We start from the raw sequence: 15,628 nt of genomic DNA on the forward strand, positions 1-15,628 counted from the left end.
AAGCCCTGAGAACTATGCTGAGTTTTTTTCCTAGAGAAATTTGGAGTTGTTATTTTGTTAATTTGTAGGAAACACTTTGGTAGGCTCAGTATTGCATTTTCTCTTTCGTATAGGTCTTTTTGTCGGGTTTTCAAAGGTTTGGGCCATTAAAAAGACTGCTCATGCGTGCTTGCTTATTCACAGTGATGCTGTTTGTGCGTCATGCAGGTTTGCTCCCAGTTCCAGCTCCCACCTGCCTTCCTCTGGCTCCACCTCGGCCTCTTCTTTTCCCTTTACGAGTTCCCTGGCTTCAGCTCATCTTTTCCATGGTCTGTGTGTCTGGCACACTAGTTTCATTTTATAGACCTTCTTTCTCCAGACAGTGATCACATCATTCCCCACAGTTACAACAAAACCTCCAAGGCTTTCAGGTCTCCCCTCTATCCTGGAGCTTCCTCCAAGGAACTTCTGAAGCCCAGACTGATGTAGCAATAGTTTACATGGGCATCTTCACCTGCCTGCCCCTCTGAGATTTCAAACTTCATCCCTAAAACAGAGTTCTCTCTCTGTGCACTCTAAACCTTTTCCTTCCCGCCCCACCTCTGCATTCCCTGCCAAGGGAAACTGTTTAATGCTCGCTCACCCACTGAAGCGTCTTAAGCGTCTGACAAAACATTATTCTCTTGTGCTCCCCATTTGATAGCAGACAGCCTCCCTGTGGTGCGAGTGGTGGGTTTGAACCACCGACCTCGTGGATAGCGCCCGATGCCTGGCCTACTGCAACACCATGACTCTTTAACCCCTAGGGTAATAGCATTCCATTTAATTTGTGAATGAACTAGTAAAGTTCTAGTATACTTTCTAGGTAATAAAGGCCTACTTGCTGTCTACAAAGGCAAGGATTTTCAGGTGAGGGGACCCACCCTTTTGTCTCCGCATTGGACATTGGTTGCTGGACTCTGTATTGAAACTCGCAGAGCTGCATATATGTGCACACAGACACACAGGCAGAAAAAGCAGTTTTGTTCTCTTAGTAAGTAAAAAAATCTCCCATTTTTGGGTATTTTAGCTTTCATTTATGTAACTATCATTGAAATATGTTACATACTTTTATTAATGTGTACATACTAAAATCTATGAAAATGATATAATTAAGGTCTACTGGATAATGTGGCAATAAATAGGTGTATAGTGAAATGTTACATAAATAATTGTCTTCTTCCTACCTTATCTTTCAAGCTTAATCTGTTGAGGAAAAAGAGTAAAGTTTGTAAGCCTAACTACAATAAATTAAAAAAAATTTTTTTTTACTACTTTAGCTAAAATTTAGAAAATCAACCTTTTACAAAGTCATCATGTTAAAGGCTGGAATAATGGTTGGATTGTGTATTCTGGTCAGTAGTTCTGGTCGGTGTAAACATTTGATTTTCAGATATAAATTTGAATTGAGCAATTTAGTAAAAATATTGTAAAACTCACTCGGACTTAATATTTGGTCTGTAAAGGATAAGACAGTCCTACCAAGGTTCCTCTTTCCTGGAATGATTTCTCTGACAGTGGCCTCTGCATTTCCTACTGAACACTGTGAACACAGTCAGAACACTTACTTTGTGTTGTGGAATTTAAAAGTAGAGTTTTCTCACTACGGAGAGCACTGATAGCACTTTTCTCTGATAGCCTGTTGTTGGGTCAGAAAAAACGAGTTAATGTCTTTGGAGGCCATTAACCTGTAAGTCCTGCAGTTGCACGTGGTGTCCACTGGGTGGGGACATAGGCCCGAGTGAGCAAAGAGACTGGAGGGCTTTCAAAGGAATTCTGCAACAGTTATGGGAAGTTAAATTAAGTATTTTTCTTTTGTTGACTTTTTGTTTTGTTTTCAAGGAAAAGAAAAAATATTAATTTAGAAAAGCCAACTAGTTAACAAGCACCATTTCCTTTATTCTGAAGTCTATTATTTGATCATTTTATTGAGTGGATTATTCTAATTGTTGTCATTGGCACTGAAAATATCAACGATTTGAAAACTGGTGAACAAAATCATTCACTGGCATTGTCATAAAAGGGCCCATGTAGTAGCTAGTATAAGTGGCCTTCCCTTGTGTCCTTTAACGAGTAAGGCAGTAATTCTTCATTTACGTACCGAGAGAGAAGGAAAGAGTAATTTGTAGGCATAAAACTAGTAGAATAAGCAAAAACTTGATTATGTCTTTGTAAAGAATCCCAGAATGAAAATATGAATAACTATTCATATTTCTTACCTACTTACTGCTATCCTTTTTGACATCAATTACTCTTGAACCTCGTCGTAGTACTGAATTGCTTAGGGGTGAAAGCAATGTGTAACCCTAATCAAAGTTAGGTATGGCAGTGTTTGTGTGTACATATATTCCTGGTGGTGGCTCGTCCTTCTTGCAGGGGCTTATAGGGGCCTCTGTCTTTAGTCTAGGAGCAGTCCGAGAAATAAACCTCATGGTTACTGAGGCCACATTGCCCAGGCACAGCAGCCCGAGCTTGGGTGCTGCTCTTGGCATTGAGAGGCAGTCTTGGGCCTGTCAGTGCTTTGAGACGGGAGCAAGCCCCCACTCTCAGACTCGTGTTACCAGGCTGCCAGTAGGAGGGGAGATGATAACGTACTCCGAAGTGCCCTGTGCTTGACCCCCTTGTCTGCCTTTTGCTTTCTGTTCTTCTCTGTCTTGGTCTCTCTGATACTTACCTTCTAGGACCCTCCCGCCCTCTTCCCCTTCCTTCTTCTCTCACCCCCCTCCCGCGTGCTCCACCCCTGCTCTGACCTGCGCCCTTTGAGAGACGCATCTTCCGTGGGACAGTGTTGCCCTGTGGTCACTGACATGCAGACAGCATCTGGATGGAGTCACTGTTGCCTTGTGAAGAGTGCTGTACTCTTCGGAGGGTAGGTCAGGGTTGGAATGACACGTATGTGGATGGCGTAATCCAACAATGTTGTGAGTCAAGAATTATTGATGACCATTAAATGCCAGGGTTGCAGTCGGAAGCACACAGTACTTGTTTGTATTTAGCGTGCTCTCCACTGAACATCATTGTAGGTGTGAGTGGGCAGTTTTAAATAAAGCTAATCCAGGGCTGCAGGTGGGTTTTGCTTCTGGGACTGTTGTCCCCTGTCCCTATGCAGGGGCTGGTCTACTCTCTTAAGGTTCGGAAGCACTGATTTTTATTATTTATTTAATTTTTCTGAAGTGCTTATACTTTAGGACGTCCTTCTGTCTGTGTGCTACTGCTTTCAAAAAGGACCCGCCCTTCTTTAGAAAGACACAGAGACCGGCTCCTCTGCTTTTGTCTGGGGCTGCTCCCCATGTCCCTACCTCTTAACAGAGTCCCAGCTCCTAATGGGAGAGTGTCATTTAGGAATGAACAAGGGGCAATGCCGTTTTGTCAGTACCTGTGCTTTTCCTTTGTGGGTTTTCAAACCCTTCTCTGTCTAGCTTCTTAGCTATGTGGATAATAATATTTATAACTGTCATATTTCTGCCTTAGTGTGGAATATGTCATTCTAATTTCTATCAACATATTCAATGACCATTTTATCAGCTCCTTCCTAATGATCTATTCCCATTTTGGATAGCGTAGAAAGGAATATAGAAGCAGTCACTGTACATATGTTATGTCTACTTAGGATCAATGGGAATCTACCGGCTAGTATGAAAGAACTATAAAGATGCTCCTGTTTTGGACACTTCAGACAAACTGTAGTTTGTTTGTTTTTTACCAGTGTGCATATTAGCCTCTTGTCCATTCAGAAAATAACACATGTTAAGTTTTACTTTCAGTTCTAATACACTGAATAATTTAGGGAGTGATTTGAATATAAATTCCAACGAAGCGGAATTTCTTTATGGCTTGAACAAAAAGTAGGAGTAAGTATAAGGTAAATCATCTTCTTCCCCTTTATATGGGCAAACGATGGATCCATGGTACATAGTGGGTTACATGTTGGGCTGCTGACTGCAGTTCCAGCAGTTCAGTGTCATCAGCCGCTCGATGGGAGAAAAATGAGGCTTTCTGTTCCTGTGAGGAGTTAGTCTCTGAAGCCCTCACTTCCTGAAGGCTCTGAGTCAGCGTGGGCTTGATGGCAGTCAGTTCAAAATAGGTGGAAATATTAAATGTCTCACTTACGTGTGACACATATTTTCCAACTTGTCTTTTCACGAAATGACAACCACCTCTGACTCCATGGCTTCCCTCGTCAGTGTTGTTTATTCCTCCTCCAAAGATGCCCAGATCCACAAACTGCCATTATACTGTGCCCTGGGTCTCCATGGGTTGGAATGGCATTCTCTGACAGGTACCACCTCGGGACAGCCTGTGGCATGACATAATTTTCCCTGAAAATACTCAGCTTTCTTTCTTAGTCCTCCTGCCTCACTCCCGCCCCCCCCTCACTCCCCCCACCCCCACCGTCCTCTCCACTCCCAGACTAAACAATTTGGGAGTATTTTTGCTTTGGTCTCTTCCACTGCACTTGCCTTTATGAGTCTCTCTGCTTATGTTGTCTTGCCTCCTCCCTCCCATCCTTAACCTCTCTTCCCTATCCTTACACTGTAACCAAAGCCGGCCCTGGGCTCTTCCTGCTTAGATGTGGCTGGGGGAGGTAGGCACTGTCCAAATCATGCTTTGTTTCAATGTTCCTGGACAAGGAGGCTTTAGAAAGGGAAGGTACAAATAAATATTGATAATAGGAATTTGAAGCCAAACAAGGACCAGGCCAAGGCTGAGTGACCTGATCTGAGTAAGTGTGTCCAGGAAGAACGAGTTTCCCTTCGTGCATTGACAGGTGACAGAGATCCTCTCGGTCCACGCTTCTCAACCTGTGGGTCGTGACTCCTTTGGGGAATGAGTGACCCTTCCACATGGGTCGCCCAATTCATCACAGTAGCAAAATGACAGTGATGAAGTAGCAACGAAAATAATGTTATGATTGGGGGTCACCACCACATGAGGTACCGTATTACAGGGTCATGGCATGAGGAAGGTTGCGAACCACTGCTCTAGATGATTATCAGTAATCTTTGAAACATTGGGAACCAAAAGAAGTGTTTGAAGGATGGAGATGCAAAACATTTGGTTCTACTTTTCAAAGGGGAAGAATTAGAGCATGTAAATTACAGACCAATAAACATGATATCTGCCTGAGGTAAAAACTGATAGATTATTGCAAGAATGGGTTTTGAGTATGTAGAAAGCAAAGAAGGTAATCTTTCATTAAGGCTTCATTAAAAATGCCACATCTGGTCAATCTCGTTTTTTTGTTAAGATTGTTCACTTAGTAGGTCAGAAGAATGCTTTCAGCCTAATGCCTTTGAGTGAAAACAAAGCCTTTGAGCACGATAATGCAGTTCAAATGTCCTCCAAGAGGGAGTCTAATAGAAGGCTGCTCAGTGTGGCTAGACTTCTTATTTCTTTACAAGTGATCCCTTTGTAGTGTTTATAACAATGCTTAGGTTTTTTTTTAGAATGGTTAAGCAAAAATAAAAGTTCTAAACAACTTTTGGGTGGGACTGGTGGTAAAGTGTATTAACCACTACTGTTAATACTCTCGTGTTCCCTGTTCCGTTTTGTAGACATATGTGGCCTTTTGCCTACATTTGTTCCATGATAAATGATGTTACACATGTTTTTAACTAACTGTCTCACTGATGATGTCACATATATCAGCATGACAATAGTATGTCAACATGACTCCTATCGCTTTACACTCACCGTTTCCTCAACATGTTTCTGTTCCACAGTTGTCGCAGACTCTCACAAGTCCTTGCTATTGGGCACACACTTCCCCATCATTAACATTCTCTAAAGCACGGCACTTTTGTGGCTAGAATTGTATGCATGCCTTACTTACTATTTCAGGATAAATTCTCAGCAGTAGAGTTGCTAAGTCATAAAATTCTGTTGTGGTGGTTTTTAAAGTTACTGTTGCCTCTATTCCAGCCCTTGGCATTCCCATGTGTTAGCAGGTGTGAGCTGCTCCATGGGATTTTCGTGGCTGTGCTCCGTATGGAAGAAGATCACCAGGCCTTTCCTCTGCGGCACCACTGAATGGGTTTGCACCACAGGCTGTAATAGTTCAGCGCAAACCATTTATGCTGTGAAGGACCTTAACATTGCCTGCCTTTTGTCAAATTGCTCAACAGAAAGTTACACTACTGTGGACTCGTAATAATGAGCTCATATATTAGCTGTTTCTCTAAACTTACATACTGAGATAGATCCATCTCGGGTGACACTTTTCTTTAAGTTTCTTGTTTGCATTTTCATTTCAGTTTCTATGATATCTACGATTACCTTATTGATTTTTACATGTTTTTCTCAGCCTTCAAGTGGATTCCATTTATGGTAAAGAAAGTTAGGTGTATCATTTTTGGTCCTAGCAAGTTCAGCATTTGTTTGCAGCCATTTGGGTGAAACCATGGATAGCATAGCATTTAGATTTATGCATGATATGCCATTGGGAGGAATAACTAGTGTTATATTCCAAAGGGGTCTCCGATTGAAATCATGAGTTAGAATAAGACGGACTTGGTAAAAAGTACATATAAAGCACTTAGAAACTACCTAAAAATTACTGTTTAAATATAGAGTAATGATAGCCACTATTACTAAACCTGCGATATGCCAGAAAATATACTAGGCGTTTTCCTACATTGACTAATCCTCACACCACATCTGCAGAAGAGATATTCTTACCACTTAAAATGAGAAATCGGAGACTCTGGCTACATACCTTGTCCAGGTTCACACAGTTTATGGGTGGCAGGGTTAGGATTCAAACACAGGCTGTCTGATCCTGAAGACTGTGTTGAATCTCCCCTGCCATAGAGGTTGTAGGTTGATGACGTTGGTGAAACATATTTATGAACGGTTTGGCGTTAGCAGTCCAGTGTGACTGCCAGAACAGCACATGTGTGTCAACGACAATGTTCAGGGAAAGGGAATAAGCACCCAGTCTACTCCGTTTTGGTCCATCCAAACCTAGGAGATGACGGCATCTCATGCTCTAAAGGGTACCCTCCTTACTAAGTTCATCACCATCAAGAACTGGCTGCTGGTGAGTGTTTCAAAGAAACACTTGGCACGCCAACATCCAGTTAACCCTCTCCTCCAGCATTCAGTTGGTGATCATAGACCTAGACATGCACATGTTGCTGAGACCTGCAGAGTAGAGGCCTACTGGTCATCCTTCAGGATCCGTGCTGCACGCCTCTCCCTTCCACACTGACTTTGTTCCCTTGTCTTTTAAAGTGGTTATAGAAGATAAGCTGTAATTACTCTAGTTGGTTTCATTACATTGTGAACACTGAAAATGTGCTGGAACCACAACAGCAGGTCTTCCTAAATAATGAAGGATGTGATTCTTGCTAAAAGAAGAAGACAGCTCATAAAGTCTGTTTTTAGGAAGGCAAGCCAGGTGTCTGTGATTTAGGCTATAGATCTAAGGATAATTAGGCTGTGATAGCGAAGGGTAGCTATCAACTGAATGTAGTTTTCATGACATGTGCATCGCCAACATTGGAAACAGACCTGACCATCTACAGAGGGGCTGAGAGATAAATGCAGCCTTCCTTGATAGACTGATGGGACTCATGCAACTTGCAGCTACAATTCATCTTGAAAGCTAGTCTTTGTGATTAAAAAAAAAAAAGCTAGTCTGGAATTGTATTTGTTTAACATTTTCAGTCATTTCATATGAACTGAAAAGTTGGTGGCCCTCTGCCGGCTGCCCAAAACCATTCATTGAGTGTTGGTGGAAATTCCAGCAGGCCGAACGCCTTTCTGGGCCTGAAGAGAATGGCCAGAGATCCCGTGGGAGAGACAGCCAAGGCAGGTTATACCAGGCCCCAGAGACCACCAAAGGACTTTGGGCTTTATTCTTGGGGTAACTGTCAATTACAGGAGGCTTTGCAGGAGGAATGTAACAGAATCCTGGGTGTCTCTTAAAGCCTGCTTTAAAATGGTGGCTTTGTCTTAGATTGGGTGAAAATAAACAACAATGACTAACTTAACTGCTCATTAGACCCACTGCCTTTAATGGATTCCAAATCACTGTGACGGAAGCAGACTGCCCCAACTCTTTGAGCAAAATGCTCAATCACTGCGCCACCAGGGCTTTCTACATAGTGCTCAGTGCGTGCGTGCATATGTGTGTGAGCGCGCGCGTGTGTGTAATGTTGGATGGATGGATGAGTGAATGGACAGGTATTTTAAGAAAGCAAAAATTTACTTTTAAGTGGGGCTATATTGTTTTATAATTAACAGATAAAAGACATCTGAAGAGGCTTCAAAAAATTCACAGAAAGTTCCATGATCTTTTCGTTTCATTTCTCACAGATGTTTTGAAGCCCCTCAGACCTTAAACCCTGATTCTGTTTTCAAATGTGTTCTTGAGGTTTTTTTTTTCCTTCAAGTTGATTTATTAATAAACAAGTGCATGGATAAATTTTAAACATTGCTTAGTAAATGACAAATTTATTAAATCTTCTTTTAATTCTTCATGAATTTTCTGATGACTATTTAAAATATAATACTAAAAGTATTTATCATGATCCATGCTATTATGTTCACCACCACCACAACCCCTCCTTGCTTTTTGGGGTTGGTTTGTTTGTTCGTTTTTTTGGGGGGGGGTTGGCATTTGAAGGTAAGGCATTTTTTAAATGTAAACTTTCTGAAAGAAAGCACTATTCCTTTTTAATCATCAAACTGTGCTGTGGAAGTCACTTGACACAATCAGCAGCAGCTTTAGAGGGTAGTTGGTCATAAGTTTTATTACAGCTCACTCCCCTAACATTAGCCATTTTGTTTTACACTAAAACCCGGCCCTTCCCCAGCACACACCAAACCACACTCTCTTCCCAGCACTGTGCCAGTGGGGGCCCCACTCCAGTTCCCACAATGAACCATTCTTTATAAAACTAGAATACCTCACCACTAGCTGACCAGTAACCAGCACCTGCTCCAACCTCCTCCTACTGTCCTGTGTAAGACCCGCTCTCAGCTAGCTTGTGGGGGCAGAGTGGCCTAAGCAAACAGCCAACACTCTGTCTGCCGGCAGTAAGCTTTATCTTTTCTGAAACGTTTTGTTTCACAAGCCGGAACAAGTTGACTTTTAAACTTGATTGGACTGCTTGGAGCTGAGAGTAAACTTTTTATTATGACTTCAAACCTTAATTAGCAGAGAGAGAGTAAAGTAAGATACTGAATTACTGACCTGCATTTTTCTTTTAAGAATAGAAATGAGAGGAAGGTTGGATGGGTGGAGGGAGAATAGAAATGAGACTATCAGGTTTGCGTTTTTGAAGAAGCATATAGCAATAATGTTTGAGGTTTTTAACAATAATGTTTTACGAAGATAAAAAATCATACATACACAATTTTATGAGTCTTTGCCATTAAAAAATCTACCTACACATTACCCAATAACATGTAGATTTGGGATATATTATAGTATCGATTTTTTAAAATGCTTTTTTTCTCTTCAGTCACTAAAATTCTTTGGGGGGGGTATTAGTGTACATATGAGAAGTATGCAGTTATTAATAATATATTCTATTGGAGATGATTGACTGACACATTTATTTTTCCCTCTAGGTAAAGAGGATGAATATCCCAAGAGACCTTTGGGACAACTTCCACCTGAATCTCGGTTTGCTGTTGTTAATCACCTGAGCAACGGACAAAGAAGTGTGAACAAGTCAAGTCCTCCAACAGTCAGCAGAAGAGAAAGTGTCACATCTCCTCACAAAAGACATGAGCATTCGCCTCACCATCCAAGTAGCAATGGTTCGCCAGCAAGAGGAAGGCAGCCAAGGCCGAAATCCATGGATGAAGATAGTAAAAAGCTTAAGGACGAGGTTGCTGTGCAAGGGAAGCCTCCAGCCGTTCCCCAGGACAATTCCAAACGATATAGTAACGCAGCTGCTAACCAAAACAGCAACGCCACCTCAGATATCAGAAAGGAATTTGTGCCCAAATGGAATAAACCTTCAGATAGCTCAGCTGTTGAAAAAACTGCCAAATATGCCTTTGACGGTAAAGGTAGATCAGCAAACCCCACACTTACAATGACCGTCCCGAGTTTTGCTGAGAATCGACGAGCAAATGCACGGCAGAAGCTGCAGGTGCTGGATGCTGATGAAGGGAAGCGTGGCTCTAACGCATCCCAGTATGACAATGTTCCCGGGGCGGAGCATGAAAACGGAACTTCTGTGGAAGAGGCGCTAGAAAGGGCGAACTCTCAGAGCCCGAGGGCTCTTTATTCGAACAACAGTCCAAGAAAGCTCCCTGAGCCAACTTCCAGTCCATCAAAAGGAACAAACCATTTTACTTTTAAAGTACCACCTCCAGGTTACCTACGACACCTGTCCCCGTTAGATGGAGAAGATCATGGAACAATACACCCACCATCCTACAGTAATCCCCCCGTTTACCACGGAAATTCTCCAAAACACATCCCCCTTGCTACCCGTGGCACCGAGGCACCACCGGCCAGCTATGGGATGCAAACAAATCCATCCCGGAGGCCCTATGGCTCTGCCCCCTCGGTAGATTCTTCTCCGGAGAAACCTCACAGCCGCCCCGCTCCCTTCGTACTGCCATCTAATCGGATAGAAGTGCTTCCTGTTGATATTGGTGCTGGGGGGTTCTCAGGGTCACCAAAGAATGGCAAGTTCATCCTTCCTCCAGTGGATTATTTGCCAGATAATAGGAAATGGTCAGAAGTTAGTTACACCTACAGGTCTGAGATGCGTGAGCAACCATGGAATCGAGATGGAAAGCGCAGCCACTTAAGCAATTTACCAAAATATACCGCCTTTCCACATGTAACCTTTCAGGACCATGGCCTCCCGCCAGTTTCAGTGGACAGTCCTGTGCGGTATAGAACTTCGCCAGCGGTGGACGATGCCGGCTCATCACGGTATCAGTATTCAGGGCCCTCACCTCCGGCCTACCACTACAGAAATCGGGATGGACTCTCTATTCAAGAATCAGTATTGCTGTGAGAATGTATCTCTAGTAGCAAAAGACACTAGACTAGAAACAATTATGGAACCTACATTGCTATGTTTATAATTGCCAAAGCAGTATTTTATACAGTTGAAAACAACTCCCACAATTCTAAAGTTCTGTTCGTAATAAGAGTATGTGGAAACACTGTCATCCCTTGCACACGCTGCTGAAGGTGGGCGTGTTGAAGAACTGAACATAGCAATAGCATTTAGGGCTGCACGCACAGTAATACTTCAGTGCCCAGTGCCATTGATAGCTTTCTCCCAAACCGACCTTTCTGACTCTCTTGGCCCACTCTACTTTGAGTACAAAACACTGAAAATCTGTCTGTGTAGAATAGATATTTTTAAGGCCACCTACAGTGTGTCTTTTCATAGATATTTTAAGCATCTATGCATACACATTGGAACAGAGAACTAAGGAAATGTTCAAGAGACACTCCTTTCCATCTATCTCCTTAGAATGACCTGCTTAGCTGGTGTTTGAGTCACCTTAAATGCTGCCCCCCAATATTTTTAACCCAGGCCCTGAAAACTGACTAAAGAGATGCCCCTGGCTTTATTAATTCCACCTCACAGAATGCATGTCATTCTCCTTCAAGTGCTGCCATTTTCTTTCAGTCTGAAAATTAAAGGCATTGGGAGGAAAGACTAACCCCTTTAACGGTGCTAAAAGTTCGGGGCAGTTGCAGTCAGGTCACGGCCAAAGGTGTGCTCTCATTGTGTCCACTGAATGTTTTTTTGCCCTTTGTTCTGGCCTGCCTCTTCCTGGCCGAATGCAGAGGAAATGCTGCCTGCCATGCGGTACTCCGGGCAGAAGCCTCAGGAGAAGCTGCAGGTTACTGATCATCAAGCATGCACACGGGGCAGTAGAATTAACTCCTTTGAACTTCATTTGAAAGCAGGATTAGCGATCTGGTTCTTCTTACTTCTGCCCCTTAAATCCACGCAGGGCCTCAGCACAGAGACCTCAGGCGTCATTCACACTGTTTTCTTCTGGCAGTCTCTAAAGATTAAGGCGGTGGACGTTGCGGCCTGACTGGACCATTAAGCTGCCGTCTTGCGGCATGATGAAACACCACCCTACCTAATTATTAAGAAGAAACCAGGACACCAGATTTTAAGGGGGAAAAGATAGTGTCTTTTTTTTTATTTTAACAATTTATTGGGGCTCATACAAAAGATAGTGTCTTTCAAACTTTCTGAAAACCTTTTTTCCCCCCGTTTTTCTTCATTCAAAAAAAAAGAAAAGGAAAGGGGCAGGTTCATGGCATAACATTTTGAATGTCTTTTTTAAATGTCCCATCACACTACAGTCACCCAAACGCTGACAGGCCTCCGGGCACCTCCAGGAAGTGTGGCTGTGCAGTCCCTGGCCTCTTCCTGGCCTCGCACACGGCGGGGCAGGCGGCTCCCACTGACGGCGCTTGTGGCCAGTGGGAGCTTTAAACTTTCAAGGTACAAAAGTTTGTCTTTTAAACTGGGAGTAGCATTTGTTTAGCTAGTGAATGTGACAATATTTTTTATGTATATAATGAGTCTAATGTAATTTTAATCAACGTGGTAATGATGTGACTAAATGGCAAAAACAAAGGCAGTGTATTTGCAGCCAAGCATTGCGCTGAAGCTCAAAGGCCGCATCCTTCATGGCACTGGGTTCTTGAGTTAGACTGGGAAAGCATAGAAATAAATGTATATGCAATTGTAGCTGAGGATAATGCTCCAATTTTTTTAAACCTTGCTTCTGTGATTTGTAATAAACCAAGCTGGACAATGTAGTTGATGATAGCGGCATGTGAGCTGCTCCAATATCGATATCAACAGTCGTAAATACTGTAGATTTACATAGAGATATATACACACACATGCACACTATTTTCTTATGTCATCGATGGCATTTTTATCTGTGTACTTTTTTTGATGTAATTGTTTTTAACATGCTAAAAGTAATAAGTATATTTTGTTTTTGTGTCCTTTCTGTGTTTTTTGTTTTTCTTATGACAAGACCACTGCATCTCTTCTAACTGAGCAGCTCCTGCCCAGTGTTCATCATTTCATAGTGCACCAGATGCTGTGTTACACACTTGACTAATTTCCGGTAACACTGTATTTCAAATGGCCTCCCATGCCAATATTAATAGTAATACCATCATGTTTGTAGCTTTCGCCATTATACAAGAGAGTTCGCTATTTTTTTAAGTCGAAAATTTAAACTTGAAATTATTTTGCCACTCCACTGCACAATTTTACTCTTTCAGATTTCCCTTTTAATAATTAATAGATTTAAGAATATTGGTAAAGTGAGTCAATACATTTATGACATATTTGGAATGATTTTTGTGCTAGGAAGACTAATTTTATGCTTGCAGCGTCATGTTGTAAATATTTTGTCAATATCAATTATTTTCTTCATGGACGTTGACTTAGTGTAACAAGCGCTTTGTGGAGTTCTTATTTATTCCTTAAATTTAGCTTGATAGTTAGGCTCAGGGTTCTGAAGGGTGTTTAAAAATTGACTCTTTCGGGTGCTTAGTATTTTTTATAGTATTTTATCTCTTTTAACAAGCAACTTTTGAAATTGATGAATAAATATAAAATCAGATATTAAAGTATACATGGTAGAATATTTCCTGACAGAATGAAGAGAGAGAGAGACTCACCGAATAGGGCATTGCTGTAGAAGAAAAGCTATTTATAGGATGTGTTTAAATTTTCGTTTTCTGATTTAACTGCTTAATGCTAAATTTTATGTTATACTCAGTATAACGTTAAAATTGACTTTCAAAGTTGTAATCATTCCAGATCTCTCTCGGGGGTCCAATAACAATGCAAACACAAAAAGAGTGTCTAGTCAATACTTGTCTGAGAGCTTGATTTTTATGGTTAGAGAAAACTTAAATCTACAGATAGGGATTTAGTTACAGAGGACCTGTAACTTGGTCATCTGGAATTTTATCCTTAATTATGTTTGAGAATAATCGCATTTTCATCTTCGTTTATATTTGATTATATTTCTAAAACCCATTGTACTTGGGAATAGGTTGAAAATGGCTGTATCTAACATGAGTAATAATGCTTCTTGATTTAGGAGGCTCTGTGTAAGTCAAACTTTGCATTTAAGAATGAACCAAAGTAGGAGAAAGGAACCCATTCACATGTATTTATCAGTTTTCATTTCAGAAGGTTTTTTTTTTTTTCAGTTTTCCTTAAGCATGAACATAACTGCCACCATTTTATAGATGAGAAAGCTGAGAATCAAAGGAACTGTCTTAGGTTGCCTAAGACTGGATCTCCACCCTTGGTGGTCTTTAGAGTTACATTGGGGGAGAACTTGAAAGTATATATACATTTGGCTAGGGTCTCATGCAGACCACTTGAATGAGAATCTCTGGCATAGAACATAGACATCAGAAAATTCTATTATGTTCTCCCTTAAAGTTAAAGTTCAATTAGGCTCTGCAATTGGGGAGCGGGGGGCGGGGGGGGGGGTGGTGGTGGCAGTGGATTAGTGCTCTTCCTCTCACTGTAGGCTGTCTCCAAAATTCCTAACAGCTGAATTTAGGAGCCCTGAAAATCAGGGAAAGCGCTACCTGAAATAACACTGCTCGCCATTTCTGTCAGTGTGGCTGAACTGCTTGCTGATAGTCATGGGCAGTGCACATTGCTCCAGATGGAAGCTGGCAGGACCTGGTGCTTGACCTCATCTGCTGTTCGCAGTAGCCCCTTAGTGGGCAGAGCCATATTAAGATTTCCACTTTCCTAGACAACCTCTGTCTTTTATTTACCGCTGAGAGTAACATGCCTTTTAAAAGGCGTAAGTTGTTGGAAGTCTTAAGTGAGTTCTCAGTATGTGAGGAGCTGAGAAAATGTTGAGTAGTCTGGCCATTGACATCAGTCAGCACTTTATTGAGCATCTACAATGTGCTAGGTGTACAAAGGACTGCACTGGATTCCCACTTCAAAGTGGGACACATGTATCTCCGGCATGTCAGTGAGCCCAGCACCCGAGGTCTAGGAAGACTTCAGGGGAATTGATGTCTCAGCTGAGCCTGAAAAGCCATTTCTGCCCAAATCCCAGGCAGTTGACAGTGCACAAAGAGGAAGGGAGGGGTATTTCTATAGTGGAATGGCACGATGTGGGTAGAGGGGTGAGAGACGGGCAAGGAGGCCAGATCGGGGAGGGCTTTGTCTGTCCTGGAGTTTGATCCTGTAGGTCTAGCAAGTGCGTGGCCTTTCAGAGCTGTGGAAGCTGGATGTGAGGGTTTGAACCAGGAGGTCGTTAGGTGTTCTTTACTAAAGGTAATGCCAAGCAGAACTCAGGCAAGGAAGTCGTTTGGAAGAAGTGGATCAAGGACAATGGCAAGACTTGATCACTGGTTGTGTGTCCTCATAAGAAGAAAAATGGTGCTTCCGCACTGTGTGTCTGACACTTAACCTGTGTGCCAGGCGTTTAACCCATGTTAATCATTTCCTTCTCACATTAACTCTCCCAGTTTACAGATAAGAACAGCAGGGCACAGAGAGGTTATGTAACTTGACCCAGTGACACCGCCAGTCAGTGAAATAGGACTTGAACTCAGGCAGTCTAAAATCTAGAGCCTCAGCATTTTCAT

The 15,628-nt window shown here is 42.1% G+C and overlaps 1 protein-coding gene across 2 annotated transcripts in view; it reads left to right on the forward strand.

Annotated features, from left to right (window-relative positions):
• Positions 1-13,936, forward strand: part of USP6NL (USP6 N-terminal like) — a 167,246-nt gene extending 153,310 nt beyond the window's left edge. For both annotated transcript variants that reach the window (XM_075552389.1, XM_075552390.1), the window contains exon 15: positions 9,598-13,936. In XM_075552389.1, the coding sequence (XP_075408504.1) occupies positions 9,598-11,009 (1,412 nt within the window). In that variant the 3' untranslated portion in view covers positions 11,010-13,936. The remainder of the gene's footprint in view (positions 1-9,597) is intronic.
• The last annotated feature ends 1,692 nt before the right edge of the window (positions 13,937-15,628 follow it).

The sequence above is a fragment of the Tenrec ecaudatus genome, chromosome 6, assembly GCF_050624435.1.
Source record: "Tenrec ecaudatus isolate mTenEca1 chromosome 6, mTenEca1.hap1, whole genome shotgun sequence".
Classification (NCBI taxonomy): Eukaryota; Metazoa; Chordata; class Mammalia; order Afrosoricida; family Tenrecidae; genus Tenrec; species Tenrec ecaudatus.